At 39.2% G+C, this 16,684-nt stretch overlaps 1 protein-coding gene across 42 annotated transcripts in view; it reads left to right on the top strand.

Moving 5' to 3' along the window:
* BPTF (bromodomain PHD finger transcription factor) overlaps positions 1 to 16,684 on the top strand; it is a 160,494-nt gene that overhangs the window by 69,351 nt on the left and 74,459 nt on the right. For 39 of the 42 annotated variants that reach the window (XM_078373580.1, XM_035300495.3, XM_035300492.3 and 36 more), the window contains 5 exons: positions 1,120 to 1,310; positions 3,289 to 3,644; positions 3,958 to 4,089; positions 13,727 to 13,856; positions 14,639 to 14,777. In XM_078373580.1, the coding sequence (XP_078229706.1) occupies positions 1,120 to 1,310; positions 3,289 to 3,644; positions 3,958 to 4,089; positions 13,727 to 13,856; positions 14,639 to 14,777 (948 nt within the window). The remainder of the gene's footprint in view (positions 1 to 1,119; positions 1,311 to 3,288; positions 3,645 to 3,957; positions 4,090 to 13,726; positions 13,857 to 14,638; positions 14,778 to 16,684) is intronic. The other 3 variants (XM_078373573.1, XM_078373564.1, XM_035300481.3) reach the window with 1 other exon arrangement.

The raw sequence follows: 16,684 nt of genomic DNA, 5'->3' as shown, positions 1-16,684 counted from the left end.
GTGGTACATGCTACTTGGTTCCAGCTAGTTGGAAGGCTGAGATGAGAGAATCACTTGAACCTGGGGGGGTTGAGACTGAGGTGAATTGAGATTGTGCCACTGTGTTCCAGCCTGGGCAACAACAGACTGAGACCCTATCTCAAAAAAAAGGAAAAAAAAATTCAGCCAAAATGATGTTCATCGGTATATACAAGCAGAAATTGCTCCTGGGCACTTTAGTCTGTCACTTTAAAAATTAAATTACTGGGAAAATGTTGAGAGGTCTTTATTAGATTATTAAAAACTAATTTAGTTTATTTTTAATATTGGTAAGCATACACAGATAATTATCTAAATTCCCAAGTGGAAAATCCACAACGTTTATGTTTGTAAGCTCAAAACTATTTGGTATTTAAACAGAATTTCAGTGGAAATCTTTCCAAAACTTACACCCTTTTTTTTTTTTTTTTTTTGAGATGGAGTTTCACTCTTGTTACCCAGGCTGGAGTGCAATGGCGCGATCTCGGCTCACTGCAACCTCCGCCTCCTGGGTTCAGGAAATTCTCCTGCCTCAGCCTCCCGAGTAGCTGGGATTACAGGCACACGCCACCATGCCCAGCTAATTTTTTGTATCTTTAGTAGAGACGGGGTTTCACCATGTTGACCAGGATGGTCTCGATCTCTTGACCTCGTGATCCACCCGCCTCGGCCTCCCAAAGTGCTGGGATTACAGGCTTGAGCCACCGCGCCCAGCCAGCTTACACCTTTTTATACAGAAAATCCATATTGAATATATATAAGATAACATTTTGTTAGTTTGCTTTTTGAGTTATTATTGTTTGTTACTTGTACGTTTGTACCAGCCCTTCCTGTTTTCAAATAGATGAGCTCTGAAACAGATAACCTAGCATGTTTGAATTTTTTTGTGGAATAATAGATGACTCACAGTAAAGTTATACATTTTCTTTTCAGCAAAGGACTTAAGGATTAATGATACTTGCTTTGCCATTCAAGGGCTTTTTAAAATCTGTTTACTTTGTGAATCTTACGTATACATCAGATAGAAGTTTTGGTGAAATAAGGTAGTTATAATTATTTACTTACTGTCAGCAATTGCTTTGTGGCCTTTTCATTTGACAGTAGGTGACTTCAAATCGGAGAAGTCCAACGGGGAGCTAAGCGAATCTCCTGGAGCTGGAAAAGGAACATCTGGCTCAACTCGAATCATCACCAGATTGCGGAATCCAGATAGCAAACTTAGTCAGCTGAAGAGCCAGCAGGTAGCAGCTGCTGCCCATGAAGCAAATAAGTTATTTAAGGAGGGCAAAGAGGTGTGTTCTTTCTGTTTAAAACAAAAATCTGTGGAATGTGAGATAATTTTAATTACCATATCTTAAAAATAGGGCTGGAAATTTGTTGAAATTTGTAGACCTACTTTTGAATTGTATTTTCTCTATTTCCAAAACTGTAGTAGGTAACAAGGTTGAAAGTATTAGGCTTCATAAGTATAGTTGCGCACCCAAATTTCAGTCAAGGCATAAAAATGATATGAAAAGCTGATACACTTTCTTACTACATGATCAGTTTTATTCTACATGTAATTCTAAAGAATTAAAGCCTTCCTTTACACATAACAGTAGGCTATTTGGGGTTTTATACTTTATTAAAGAACTGTAGATGATTCACCGCTCAGTTCTTACTGTGATCAATTCAGGTGAACTTGCAGCTAACGGATGAGGCCTACCCCTGGACAGCAGAGTACTGTGGATAGGACAGCATGGGATCCCAGCTCTGATCATGAACAATGGGATTAGAGCTAGGACTCAGTATCTCTGCCCTTCAGCTAGCCATGGTGACAGGGCATGGCCCCATTGTATCTCCCAGATATGAGAATTATCTCTAGGGTAGATAGATCTATGCAAGAATAAATGATGTTCTTAATATCACAGCAATTGCTTAAAAGCAGTGGCTTTCATACTTCATTTTGACTCTGACCCTCAGTCAGATACACATTTTTTCATAGCAGCCCAGTACACATACATATTCAAAAGCTTTGAAATAGTATTTTACTTTATTATGTGGGAAGCACTGTGATATTTTCTGTGCTAGCCTATTGCTTTACATTTTATTTTTTTAAAAGCTAAATAAGGCCAGGTGCGATGGCTCATGCCTGTAATCCCAGTGCTTTGGGAGGCCGAGATGGGCAGAGGTCAGGAGTTCAAAACCAGCCTGGCCAACATGGTGAAACCTTGTCTCTACTAAAAATACAAAAAATTAGCCAGGTGTGGTGGCAGACACCTGTAATCCTAGCTACTTGGGAAACTAAGACAGGAGAATTGCTTGAACCCGGGAGGCAGAGGTTGCAGTAAGCTGAGACTACACCACAGCACTCCAGCCTGAGCAACAGAGCATGACTCTGTCTTAAAAAAAAAAAGCTGAATAAGTCCCATTGTCTCTTTTCTTTTCTTTTTTCTTTTTTTTTTTTTTTGGTCCCATTATTTCATGGTCCACTAAAGAGTTGGGATCAACTGTTTGAAAATATTATTTTGACGTATCCATGGGGTCTTACACTATAGCTGGAATGATAAAAGGATCCAAAAGGGTATTTTTAGGAGTATATTTTTGGTAGAATAGTACATGTGATATCCTTCTTTTTCCTTTAAGTATATGTTAGAAACTTGAAAAAATGGTAGGTGAGTAATTTATATGTATGGTTTTATGTGTATATTTGAAATATTAATACATGAAAGTAATCAATAATAGTATCTGACATGTAATAGGTACTTAATATCTGTTAGTTTTCTTTTCTGCAGGCATATCTTGGTAGTTTAATTGTAAGCAATAAGCTTTAGCTTTTAACTTAGCTTTTAGACTTCAAAAGTTCTATCGTAAGATTTAACTGGCCAGGCATGGTGGCTCATGCCTATAATCCTAGCACTTTGGGAGGCCAGGGCGGGTCGATCACGAGGTCCAGAGATTGAGACCATTCTGGCCAACATAGTGAAACCCCGTCTCTGCTAAAATACAAAAAAATTAGCCAGGCATGGTAACACGCACCTGTAGTCCCAGCTACTCAGGAGGCTGAGGCAGGGGAATTGCTTGAACCCAGGTGGTGGAGGATGCTGTGAGCCAAGATTATGCCACTGCACTACAGCCTGGGCGACAGAGCAAGACTCCATCTCAAAAAAAAAAAAAAAAAATGTAACTTAGTTTGAATGATTACTTTTAATTATTGAAAGGTAGTTGATTAGATAAAATTTACATCTTTAATTGACGTAAATAATGCAGTCTTTTTATTTTTTTGGTCAGGTACTGGTAGTTAACTCTCAAGGAGAAATTTCACGGTTGAGCACCAAAAAGGAAGTCGTCATGAAAGGAAATATCAACAATTATTTTAAATTGGGTCAAGAAGGGAAGTATCGCGTCTACCACAATCAATACTCCACCAATTCATTTGCTTTGAATAAGCACCAGCACAGAGAAGATCATGATAAGAGAAGGCACCTTGCACATAAATTCTGTTTGACTCCAGCAGGAGAGTTCAAATGGAACGGTTCTGTCCATGGGTCCAAAGTTCTTACCATATCTACTCTGAGACTGACTATCACCCAATTAGAAAACAACATCCCTTCATCCTTTCTTCATCCCAATTGGGCATCACATAGGTAAAGGAAACTAAGGTTAATTTATTGCTGTAAATATACTAAATGTTTATAAAATGATGGTTCTATTTGTGCACTTGAAAACATCATTAATGTTTAACCATGATGTGTTAATGAAGTCAATGTGGTCAGCAGACAGGAAGTTAGAGGGATGAGTATACTTATAACTTACTGAACCAACACTACTATTTGGAAGATCTCTAGGAAGCAGAGTCTTTATCCCTGGAATCAGATGGAGGCCAAAGTTACAACTATTGTGCTTTTAATTTAAGATCAGTCTAGTGAAATAATTTATTTCATTGCTTCTGAAACACAGGGCAAATTGGATCAAGGCAGTTCAGATGTGTAGTAAACCCAGAGAATTTGCATTGGCTTTAGCCATTTTGGAGTGTGCAGTTAAACCAGTTGTGATGCTACCAATATGGCGAGAATCTTTAGGACATACCAGGTAAGTGAATTCTGAGCCTTGTAAATGATGAATATTGGACTTCCTTTTAAAATATTAGCCTGTTAATAATGAAATTTAATGTATTTAAGAGGCCATATTAAGGACTTTACTTTTGGCCTCATTTTCTTCCTATGTAAGTTGTAAACATGAATGAATATTAGTTCTTTCTCTTTTTTTTTTTTTGAGATGGCATTTTGCATTGTCTCTCAAGCTGGTATGCAGTGGTGCGATCTCAGCTCGCTGCAATCAGATGTAAATCAGATTCCTAGCATAGTACCTAGAACATTCTAGAATAAATACTAAAAAATGTGAGTACTCTTTCTAGTCAATAAAAATGCTCTTTACTTTAGAAAATATTTCATATGCCGGATCTCTTTTGATCATCACAATCCTGTATGGCAAATAAGAACTAATATTCATGGCTGGGCACAGTGGCTCATGCCTGTAATCTCAGCACTTTGGGAAGCTGAGGCGGGTAGATCACAAGGTCAGGAGTTCGAGACCAGCCTGGCCAACATAGTGAAACCCTGTCTCTACTAAAAACAAAAAGTAGCCGGGCGTGGTGGCAGGCGCCTGTAATCCCTGCTACTTGGGAGGCTGAGACGAGAATCGCTTGAACCCCGGAGGTAGAGGTTGCAGTGAGCCAAGATCTTGACATTGCACTCCAGCCTGGAGGATGAGAGCGGCTCATCCAGCCATCTCAAAAAAAAAAAGAAAGAAAGAAAATTTTGTGACTTGAATCTGCTTTTACCCCTGATAGACTTGCTTTGTAACCATAGTCATTCAAAAGGTATTATTACAAAACTAATATAAAGTTATGGCAAATGATGGAAAGAATATTTAAGGGCATAAAGCAAAAAGTGAGAACCATTTTATCTTCCCTGCCCCCGTCTTTTCTACAGAGCCTACTCCAAAGGCACAGCCCTATAGTTTTAAAAATACAGACACAAGCCAGACACCGTGCCTTAACATCTGTAATCCCAGTAGCTAGGGAGACCAAGGTACTAAAAACACGAAAATTAGCTGGCTGTGGTAGCACATGCCTGTAATCCAGCTACTCAGGAGACTGAGGCAGGAGAATCACTTGAACCTGGGAGGCAGAGGTTACAGGGAACCGAGATTGCACCTCTGCATTCCAGCCTGCATGACAGAGCAAGACTCCATCTCAAAAAAAAGGGAACATAATAAAATAAAATATAAAATAAATAAAATATATCACTTTCTACATCTATTTTATTTTATAATGTTTTTGAGAAAAGTAAATGTATGCCTACTAAGTGGTTTTCATCTGCTAAAGGTATGGCTCCTAGTTTTCTTTGGTGTTTCCACCACATACCTTTTTTTTTTTTTTTTGACACAGGGTCTCACTCTGCCGCCCAAGCTGTACTACAGTGGCACCATCAAGGATCACTGTAGCCTTGACCTCCCTGGGCTAAGGTTATCCTCTCATCTCAGCCTCCCGAGTAGTTACAGATGCATTCCACTGTGCCTGGCTAATACTTGTATTTTTTGTAGACACGGAGTCTCATTATATTGCCCAGGCTGTTCTCGAACTCTGGGCTCAAGTGATCTGCCTGTCTTAGCCTACCAAAGTGCTGGGATTACAGGTATAACACATTTCTGATAAGAGAGCAATTAGTGCAATGGTTGCTATAACCATTTTAGAGAATGGTTTGACAAAAACAAAGTTAAAAATGCAATTCTTTTCCTTCCTGATAGGGAAGAGAAACTTTTACCCTGTGTACATGAGAAGATACTATAGCAGAGTGTTCCTTATAATATTATTTAATAACATATCATAATGGTGAAATATAGAAACAATTCCTAAGCATAACAATTCATAATCAGGCATGTTTAAATTGTGTTTTCATTTCATAATAGACTGTTACATAGCAATGAAGAAAACAGAGCAACAAGTGTCGAGAATCTCATAAGTTTACAATAGAATGAAAACATTTGGAGGGGGTGGGAGGGGCACAGGGGTAGAATAATGAGGAACTAGAAACCCAGTTCCCCCTGGTGCACATATACCCCTTGAATCTAAAATAAAATAAAAAATTTTTAAAAGTTCCATCACTAAAAATACCTGAGGATAAATGTATATACTACATTTATATAGAGTTTAAAAGCATGTATGATAATACAGTGTTTCAGTATTGTTTAGGGATATAGACATTTGTAAAATTTTAAAGAAATGCAAGGGCTGTGTGCTTAAAATGTAAGAAATACACTTCTAAATAAATAAGAAATGCTCAAATATAAATCACAATGAAAACCAGAAAACATTTTGATCTGGATGTTCATGAAAGTACTATGTATATTGAAATTTGTGAGGTGCAATTAAAGACTTCTTAGGAGGAGTTGCTAGCCTTTAATGCTTATATTAGAAAAGAAAACTGCAAATTAATTAGCTAGGGGTACATCTCAAGGAGCCAACCCAAAGAAAAGATATTAAAGATGAGCAGATGTGGTGAAATAGAAAACAAACGTACCTTAGATCTCATTATGTTTTACAAGCCTCTGATAAGATTATCAAGGGGGGAATAATAACACAGCACAAATAACCAAAACCAAGAATTAAAAAAGAGACGTACTAACCAATGTTTCTGATTCTCTTTTACTAGAACTTGAAATTTTAAAGCCTTCACAGAGTCTACTAACATAGTATTCAGGTTTCCTACATCCACGAGAAAGGGGTCCACCTAGGAGTGGAGCAAGATGGTAGAATAGAAGGCCCCAACTGATTGTGCCTCACCTTCCATTCCCACTGCCACAGAAAGGGGTCCACGGAGCTCCTTTTGGGTGGGGAGAAGGGTTGGGAAGGGCGCCATACTGATCTCTGTCCTTAATAGGGCAGATGCCACACTCTTAGGCAGGAAAAGGATTTCTGGTTGTTTATCATTGTACCTGTCAGTAAGGTGATGGCAGGACCAGATGACTTAATAACATTTTTCTTTAATTTCAGGAACCAGATAGTTCTATTTAAACTTTTCTATCAGAATACAAAAAGGAAGAAATTTTACAGATAATTGTTTATGTTACTATGTAATTGTTATGAAACCTGATAAATAGAAATAGACTAAATAGAAAATTACAGCCCTGTCTCCTTTATTAATATTTATTGTTAATAATTAATAGCAAATCAGTATAAGAAATCTCAAAATACTGGTATGCAGATGTATTCAGGAGTAAATTTAAAGTATAAGAAACCATGGCTAAATTGGCTTCACCTTAGACACAGAAGACTTGTCCAATACTAGCAGATTATTAATATCATAGTATTTTAAGATGTCAGCCAGGCATGGTGGCTCACACCTGTAATCCCAGCACTTTAGAAGCCTGAGACGGGTGGATCACGAGGTCAGGAGTTCAAGACCAGCCTGGCCAAGATGGTAAAACCCAGTCTCTACTAAAAATACAAAAAAAGTTAGCCAAGCATGGTGACTGGCACCTGTAATCCCAACTACTTGGGAGGCTGAGGCAGGAGAATCGCTTGAACCCAGGAGGCGGAGATTGCAGTGAGCCGAGATCATACCGCTGCACTCTAGCCTGGGTGACAAAGCAAGACTCCATCTCCAAAAAAAAAAAGTCAAAGAAAGGCTGTGTGCAGTGGCTTATGCCTGTAATCCTAGCACTTTGGGAGGCTGAGACAAGTGGATCACTTGAACCTGTTAGTTTAAGACCAGCCTGGCCAACATGGTGAAACCCCATATCCACTAAAAATGCAAAAATTAGCCAGGCATGATGGTGCATGCCTGTAGTCCCAGCTACTAGGCAGCTGAGGCAAGAGATTCGTTTGAACCCAGGACGAAGAGGTTGCAGTGAGGTGAGATCACACCACTGCATTCTAGCCTTGGCAACAGAGCAAGATGCTGTCTCAAATAAGTCAAAGAAAGGAAACCTTTTGGTCATCTCATTTGATAACAAGAAGGTATTTTGTCAAGTTCGTTATTATTTATTTGTTTTTTAAATTTTTTTTTACGTTTTTAATTTTTTTGTAGAGATGGGGTCTCCATATGTTACTCAGGCTGGTCTTAAAGCTCTGACCTCAAGTGATCCTCCCACCTTGGCCTCCCAAAGTGCTGGGATTACAGGTGTGAGCCACTGCACCTGGCCTATTTATTTGTTTTTGTAAAACTCTTAGATAAATAGGAATATATGAAGTTTTTTTTTTTTAAGATGTATTTCAAACCAAGTTATCATGCCTTTTGGTGAAACCCTTGAAGCATTCCCAATAACATTCAGGTGAAACAAAAAAATACTCCCACTATTGGCCTGGTGGCTCTCCCACCTGTAATCCCAGCACTTTGGGCAACCAAGGCAGGAGAATCGCTTGAGGCCAGGAACTGGAGGCTGCAGTGGGCCATAATTGCACCACTGCACTCCAGCATGGGCAACAGAGTGAGACCCTGTCTCAAAAATAGTAAATAAAATTATTAACATTACATTTTAACATTTCCTAAATGTACCAGGAAATGCAATTTGTCAAGAGAAATAAAACATATAAATAACTGGGAAGATATAGACACAATTATTATATGCAATTGATCTAATTAATTAACACATATAATTTTGTTCCACACTGAACTGCACCAAAACTATGGCCAAAATTTTTAAGAATTACAAACCCACAGGGACAAGTGGAGCAACAGAAAATATACCACCTATAAAATTGCAGAAGCATTAATGCAGGTGGACAAATGGCAGCCTACCTAAGGAAGCCAATCCCAAGTCAGTGGGGAAAACAAACCTCAGAAGACCCAAAAGCAGGAAGTACAGAAACAGCCACTTTGGATGCTTGGCTATAGTAGACCTGTTTTATGCTGCAGTCCCACCAAATACCTTGATTGTGGTGAGCCCTGTATCTTCCAGGGTTTGCTCATGATCTCACCCAGTGATTTCGCCAAAAGAGGTCTGTAATCTTTCCTGAAAGCTGAAGCCAGGCTGTGACCCAGAGACAAGTATATAGTTTCCTGGGAACCTTCTTTGATAGTAACAATATTGCTCTGTGCAGCTAGTTTTATACTTGATGCTGAGTTTTCAAAGGCTTAACTTTATACTATTTGGGATGTACACACATAGGTTATAAAAGTATAAGGAAAAGCAAGGGAATGTTTAGCACAAAAGTAATGATTGCCAGGGAGTAGGACACACAAGCATCTGATGTATTGCTTTTAGATGCTTGTGTGTCCTAAAGTTCTGTTTCACAACCTAGTTGCATTTTACATATTTTTTAAAATTATAATGAAACAAATGATTCCAGGAACAACAACAAAAATCTCAAACACCTGGGAGGGGTGGGAGGGAGGGAGAGAGAGAGAGTGAGTGTGTGTGTGTGTGTGTGTGTGTGTGTGTGTGTGTGTGTGTGTGTTGAGACAGTCTTACTCTTCCGCCTAGGCTGCAGTGCGGTGGCGCCATCACAGCTTACTGCAACCTCTACCTATCAGGTTCAAGTAATTCTCCTGCCTCAGCCTCCCAAGTACCTGGGATTACAGACAGATACTACCAGGCCCACCTAATTTTCGTATTTTTAGTAGAGACAGGGTTTTGCCATGTTGGCCAGGGCTGGTCTCCAACTCCTGTTTTCAGGCGGTGATTCACCCTCCTTTACCTCCCAAAGTGCTGGGATTACAGGCATGAGCCATCACATTTGGCCAAATAGAACAAGAAATATTCAAGGCCTTTGTAAAGCAATCTTTAGGCCAGGTGTGGTGGCACATCCCTATAATCCTAGCACTTTGGGAGGTGAGGCGGGAGGATTGCTTGACCAGCCTGGGCAATATAGGGAGACCCTGTCTCCACCAATAAAAAAATAATAATAATTTAATTAAAAATTAAAAAGCAATCTTCAAAGCTTAACTAAAGACATGAAAGACACTTCGCATTGTGAATAAGATTTTCCATCCTGAGGCAGGGGACACTTGACCAAAATGATGCTAATATTTGATCTGGAAAAGTTAATGTGCAAGAATACTGAGCACAGTAGCTCACACCTGTAATATCAACACTTTGAGAGCTCGAGGAGGGAGGATCATTTGAAGCGAGGAGTTTGAGACCAGCCTGGGCAATGTAGCAAGACTCTGTCTCTACAAAAAAATAAAAATTGTCCAGGAGTGGTGGTGTGCAACTGTAATGCCAGCTACTTGGGAGGCTGAGCCCACAAGTTGGAGGAGGATTGCTTGAGCCCAAGAGTTCAAGGCTGTGGTGAGCTAAGATTGCAGCACTGCACTGCATCCTGGGCAACAGCAAGACAACCTGTCTTTAAAAAAAAGAAAAAAAAAGTTAATGTGTGAGAATAACCAAAAGGGGGAAAAAAAGATGTTAGTGAAAAAGGTACTAGATATTAGAACATACTTTGGAGCTTCAATAATTTGTTCTAAAGAAAAAGCAAATCAGTAGGGAATCTAAAAATAGACCTAAGTATGGGGCTTTAGCTGTGGTAGCATTGTACTTCAAAAAGGGAAAGAGAGCATGTTTGGGAAAATATTACTTACATCTCTGCCTTAGCAAAAAATATTTAGATTGATGAAGAATTTTTTGAAACCCCAAAAACCCTAAAAACAAAAGAATACTTCAATAAGAAAGCGTGAATTAATTTATTTTTTTGTTGTGATACTTTCTTTTTAAACAGATAAAAAATCCAGATGCCATAGAGGAAAAAAGTGGATACATGTATTTAAAATTCTGAGTGGAAAAATGTTATTATAATCAAACTCAAAAGACAGATGACAAACTGAGGAAAAACATTTGTACCACAAGTGGAAAATTTTCTTAATTGACAAAGACCTTTTATAAATGAAAAGTACTAATAGTCTAATACAGACAAGACAAAGGATTTGGACAGGCATTTTGCAGAAAATAAATATGAAAGGCCAGTAGACATAAAAAATGATTACTTCTCTCATAATTAAAAATAATGGGATAGTATTTTTTACCTCTGAGTTTGACTAACAGTTTTAGAAGTTCAGTACTAACTCAGCATAAGTGAAGGTAAAAGAACACAGGGTGGGTTTATGATGGGTGGTAGTGTGGAGCTATGATTGCACTGGTCTGTAAACCAGTTCGACACGATATCTGTCAGTATTTTAAGTGCAAGAACTTTTGGACCCAGCAATCTCACCACAGGAAGATATAGAGGGATACTCCCCGGGTTTACCAAGAATTACATAAAATGTTCTTTGTTATGGCTTTGACTGTGATAGCAAAACATCACAAAACCCTGAGCACCATGTAGAGATTAGGAGTGGAGTTGAAGTTCAGTCCATTCTCCTGGTCCAACTTAGTTGACCAAGAAGAAGTAGAAGGAAAATCTGCCACTGGCATACCCACCAGCATGCTACTCTGGGATAGGTAGCAGATTAACCATAAAATGGCCTAACTGGCCTTGCTTCCTCTGCAAAGAGAAGCCTTTGTATTTGGTGATAAAAGGGACCTGTTTGCCTCATGGACACCAAGAACATGACTGAGCACCCAACCCAGCTGTGAGCTCCTAGGGTATCACTGCACTAGAGTTCTTCAGACAGTGCTCCATTCCTGGCCTCTGTCAGCGAAAATGGCCCGGTTGTCATGCTGGACCTGGCCTTTCAGAGGTCTATAGAAGCCAAGCCCACAAAATCTCTGTGAGAAATCCTACACAGTCCTCCTGGCACAGTCATTCCCTACTGACTCTTGTAGCCTGAGACTGCCAGGTTATCCACCATGTTGCGCCTGCAGAACTTGTTCTTCTCCAAATTCCAGAGGGTTGGAATTTGAGTACATTAGCTCCCAGTGAGGATCCACTCCCTTTCCCCTCCTCCCATTAGCTTATGAGAGACTGTTAAGAGCCTTATGGAGAATGTTTGCTGCACCAGTTGTGTGCAGTGAATAGGCATGAGCTCTCAGCTTGGGGGAGACTGTATTCTGGGGTCCTACAATCACAGGGACACAAAGCCTTCTTAAAAGTTGGGAGGGAGAGAAGCAGGGTGAGACATGGGGAGTTTTCCACGGTGGGGTAAAAGGAGGTGAAAAGACTGAAATCCCCTCCCACATCTTTTCGGCATCTCACTACCCCGAGTTAACAAAAGTTCTCTATTCTTTCCACAGAGCTGTGCATGAGAAATTGGCTGCATCTGGTTAGGGTGTGATAGAAGCAGTTCTTCTGCCACTAGCGCTCTTAGAGACAAGAGCTCCTTTCTTTGTAGGTTTTGCTTCATGTCTCTGTTTATGAGAAATATTTTGATTCATTAAAATCTAATCTAATCACCTAAATGTAGAGCCTCGCCACAGGCCTGGTCTTTACTGGTAGGTGCAGTGATTTCTTTTCCTGCCTGAGAAAGTGGTGGCTGATGCCTGTGTCTCATGATTTAGGTCAATATGGGCTGACCTTCCTCATCCTTCCTCTCTCCAAAGCTGGGGCCTTATGGGCCCCTTTGTCTGTGGATGTAAGAAACCTGATTTCTGTTAGTAGACACTGTGAACACTTTAAAATCCCCAGTGCTTGTGAGAATCAGAAATATTGGTGGATAAAATAAACATTTTTGGATTCTTTGGTCTTTGTTTTTAGGAAGGAAAAAACTCTGGAAACAAAGTATTCTTTAACAGTGACGTGGTGTAATAAATTATAGTGTATTCATGCAGTGGCATATTTTTTAATTCCTTAAAAAGATCTGTATATTTTGATAAGGAAAGATCTTCTAGAGTAATTATCTATTGATTAAAAACTGTAGTTGAGGGGCAGGCTTGGTGGTTCATGCCTGTAATCCCAACACTTTGGGTGGCCAAGGCATGTGGATCTCATGAGGTCAGGGGTTCGAGACCAGCTTGACCAACATGGAGAAACCCTGTTTCTACAAAAAATTACAAAATTAGCCAGGCATGGTGGTGTGTGCCTGTAATCCCAGCTACTTGGGAGGATGAGGCGGGAGAATTGCTTGAATCTGGGAGGCAGAGGTTGCAATGAGCCAAGATCCCACCATTGCACTCCAGCCGGGGCAGCAAGAGCAAAACTTCATCTAAAACAACTGTAGTGGTGGGTGGACTATAAAATACATATATATGGCTGGATACCTTGGCTCATGCCTATAATCCCAGCACTTTGGGAGGCCAAGGCGGGTGGATCATGAGGTCAGGAGATTGAGACCATCCTGGCCAACATGGTGAAACCCTGTCTCTACTAAAAATACAAAAATTAGCCGGGCGTAGTGGAACATGCCTGTAGTCCTAGCTACTCAGGAGGCTGAACAAGGAAAATCACTTGAATCCAGGAGGCAGAGGCTGCAGTGAGCTGAGATTGCACCACTGCACTCCAGCCTATGTGTGACAGAGCAAGACACTGTCTCAAAAAAAAAAAAAAATCATGTGTGAATATATAATGAATTGTGTAAAGAGATACATAAATGTTGGTATATGCATGAAATGTTTTAGGAATAAATCATAATTATTTCTTATGGGGAGGCATGGAAAGGATAGCATTTCTTGTTTTTGACTTTTTGTACTCTTTGCCTTTTCTTATTAAGGAATTGTACAACTAATTTTTGTCAGTCTGGTTTGTAGGATTATAAGCAAGTCTGCTTTGTCTTCCTAATTTTTCAGTATTGCATTTTATCTTTTCTGCTTATTTTTCTAGATTAACTTTGTCTTTCTATTCATGCATTCTTAGGTTACACCGGATGACGTCAATTGAAAGAGAAGAAAAGGAGAAAGTCAAAAAAAAAGAGAAAAAACAGGAAGAGGAGGAAACAATGCAGCAAGCGACATGGGTCAAATACACATTTCCAGTGAAACACCAGGTAATTTTTATAACAACCCTTTAAAATAGTGTTAGCCATTTCTAAGACCTTTATTCTGAAACTTTGAATACTTACTAATTTTATTTTACTTTTGGCATAGTCTTTTTGTTTTATTTATTTATTTTTTTTAGACAGAGTCTCACTCTGTTGCCTACTAGAGTGCAGTGGCGTGATCTTGGCTCACTGCAGCCTCTGACTCCCAGGTTCAAATGATTTTCCTGCCTTAGCCTCCCGAGTAGCTGGGTTTACAGGTGTGCACCACCACACCTGGCTAATTTTTGTTTAGTAGAGACAGGGTTTCACCATGTTGGCCAGGCTAGTCTTGAACTCCCGACCTCAGGTAATCCTGCTGCCTCAGTCTCCCAAAGTGCTGGGATTACAGGTGTGAGCCACTGCACCTGGTCTGCTTTTAACATGGTCTTTTAATCAATATATGAGGAATGAAGTACATCTTTCTGGCAAATTTACAAAGCATTGATTTATCTTAGTAGAATATATGAGGTTTATGAGGCCAGTTTAATTGTTATAAATTTAAAGTTGTTACTATAAAATTGTGTTAAATTTTACATGCTAAAAGGGAGTATTTTTTTTTATCTTTATTCCCAGTGAAAATTAAATTGATTAGTAAATTTTTTTGTCCCCACTTGGAAAAACCTGGGAATGATGAGTAAATTATATTTGCCTGATTTCGACACTTGTTTGGTAAAAATGTACGAAACCACATGTGGTTTATAAGCATTGTCATTGTTATTGTTTAATCAAAATGTTTTCATTTATACCAGGTTTGGAAACAAAAAGGTGAAGAGTACAGAGTGACGGGATATGGTGGTTGGAGCTGGATTAGTAAAACTCATGTTTATAGGTTTGTTCCTAAATTGCCAGGCAATACTAATGTGAATTACAGAAAGCCATTAGAAGGAAGTAAGTAATTAAAATTACATTTCCTGCATATCATTTCTGCTTTATTTTTCTTATAAATTTGTAATATATATACTATATTTTGGATAAAAACGTTTTTCTGAAATTTTTAATAGTATTGCAAAATTATCAGTGTAGTTTACTAAAACCCTAAAACTTTAAAAATTACCTTTATTCACAGGATTTTGATGTCTCCGATTTCCATTAAAGAAAGATCATAGGAAAAAAAAAAGAAAGATCATAGAATGAAACTTGTTGTTTACAAGAGACCTCAGCCACCTGATTATCTTTTTTCAAAATCTTAAATTCAGGCCAGGCAGCCAGGTGCAGTGGTTCGTGCCTGTAATCCCAGCACTTTGGGAGGCAGCGGGAGATGGATGGAGTTCTAGACTACCCTGGCCAACATGGCAAAACCCTATCTCTACTAAAAATACAAAAATTCTCTGGGTGTGCTGGCGCTTACCAGTGATCCCAACTACCTAGGAGACTTGAGGAGAATCACTTGAACCCAGGAGGTAGAGGTCACAGTGAGCTGATATTGCACCACTGCACTACAGCCTGGGCGACAGAGCAAGACTGTCTGGAAAAAAAAAAATTCACGCCACATACAGTGGCTTATACCTATAATTCTAGTGCTTTAGGAGGCTTCACTTGAGGCCAGGAGTTCGAGGCCAGCCTGGGCAACATAGCAAGACCCCAACTCTACAAAAAGATTTTAAAAATTAGCCAGGCATGTGGTCCCAGCTACGTGGGGGGCTGAGGCAGTAGGATTGCTTGAGGCCAAGAGTTTGAGGCTTCAGTGAGCCATAATTTGCTGTTGCACTGTAGCCTAGATGACAGAGCAAGACTTTATCTCTTAAAAAAAAAAATCTTAAATTCAGTACTAATTCACTTCTGAGTAGTCATGTATCTGGTAACCTTAGCATTGTTGCACATAGAAGAAACCGGAAAGGAAGTGATAAGAGGCTTCCAAAATACTGTCCCATAAATGAGCTATTAATTTAGTTTTTACAACTGGCTAATGAGCTTTAGTATTTAGAATTACAGAACTCTATAGAGATGAATTTCTCTTTTAAGAGACCATGTGTTTAAACTCATGTTAAATGAGCCAGTTATTTCATGAGGATGCTAGGTGACAGTGAAGACCACATATACAGAAAGTGATAGAACACTGGCAGAACTTATGCCTCTTTCTGTGATTCCTTTCTTCTCTCACCAGTATCCTGCTCTCTACAGGATTATGGGTTTTGTTTTTTGTGCTCTCTTCCTTCAGGCAGACCATTCTGGAAGAAATTATTGATTTAAATAAAAAATAGATTTTTAAAAATATCTATTTTCTCTTACCAGTATCCTGCTCTCAACAGGATTATGGTTTCTTTGCACTCTCTTCCCTTCAGCCAGACCTTTCTGGAAGAAATCATTCACTTAAATAAAAAAAATAGTTATACCTTGCTAGGTCCTTGGGATATTTAGGTTCAAGTGAAGAGAAGGTAAAGAATAGGAAAATGCCTTTAAAGCCAGGTGACATGGCTCACACCTGTGATGGGATGCCAAAGCTGGGAAGTTCATTTGAGCCCAGGAGTTCAAGAAACAGCCTAGGCAATATGGCAAATCCCCATCTCTACAAAAAAAATGCAAAAATTAGCTGGGCATGTTAGTATGCACCTTTATTTCCAGTTATTCAGGAGGCTGATGTAGGAGGATCACTTGAGCCCAGGAGTTCAAGGCTGCAGTAAGCTGAGATCACCCCACTGTGCTCCAGCCTGAGTGACAGAGCAAGACCCTGACTCAAAAAAAAAAAAAAAGCCTTTAAAGCCCAAGAAAATTCATCTAGACAGTAGTTCTGTTTTGGAAAGCTTGATTTTTTTAATTATTCTTATGGGAAATTTAAAAATATACAGATATGAAGA

This window comes from Callithrix jacchus, chromosome 5, assembly GCF_049354715.1.
Source record: "Callithrix jacchus isolate 240 chromosome 5, calJac240_pri, whole genome shotgun sequence".
In the NCBI taxonomy this organism is placed as follows: Eukaryota; Metazoa; Chordata; class Mammalia; order Primates; family Cebidae; genus Callithrix; species Callithrix jacchus.
This window is presented reverse-complemented; position numbering and strand designations above follow the sequence as displayed.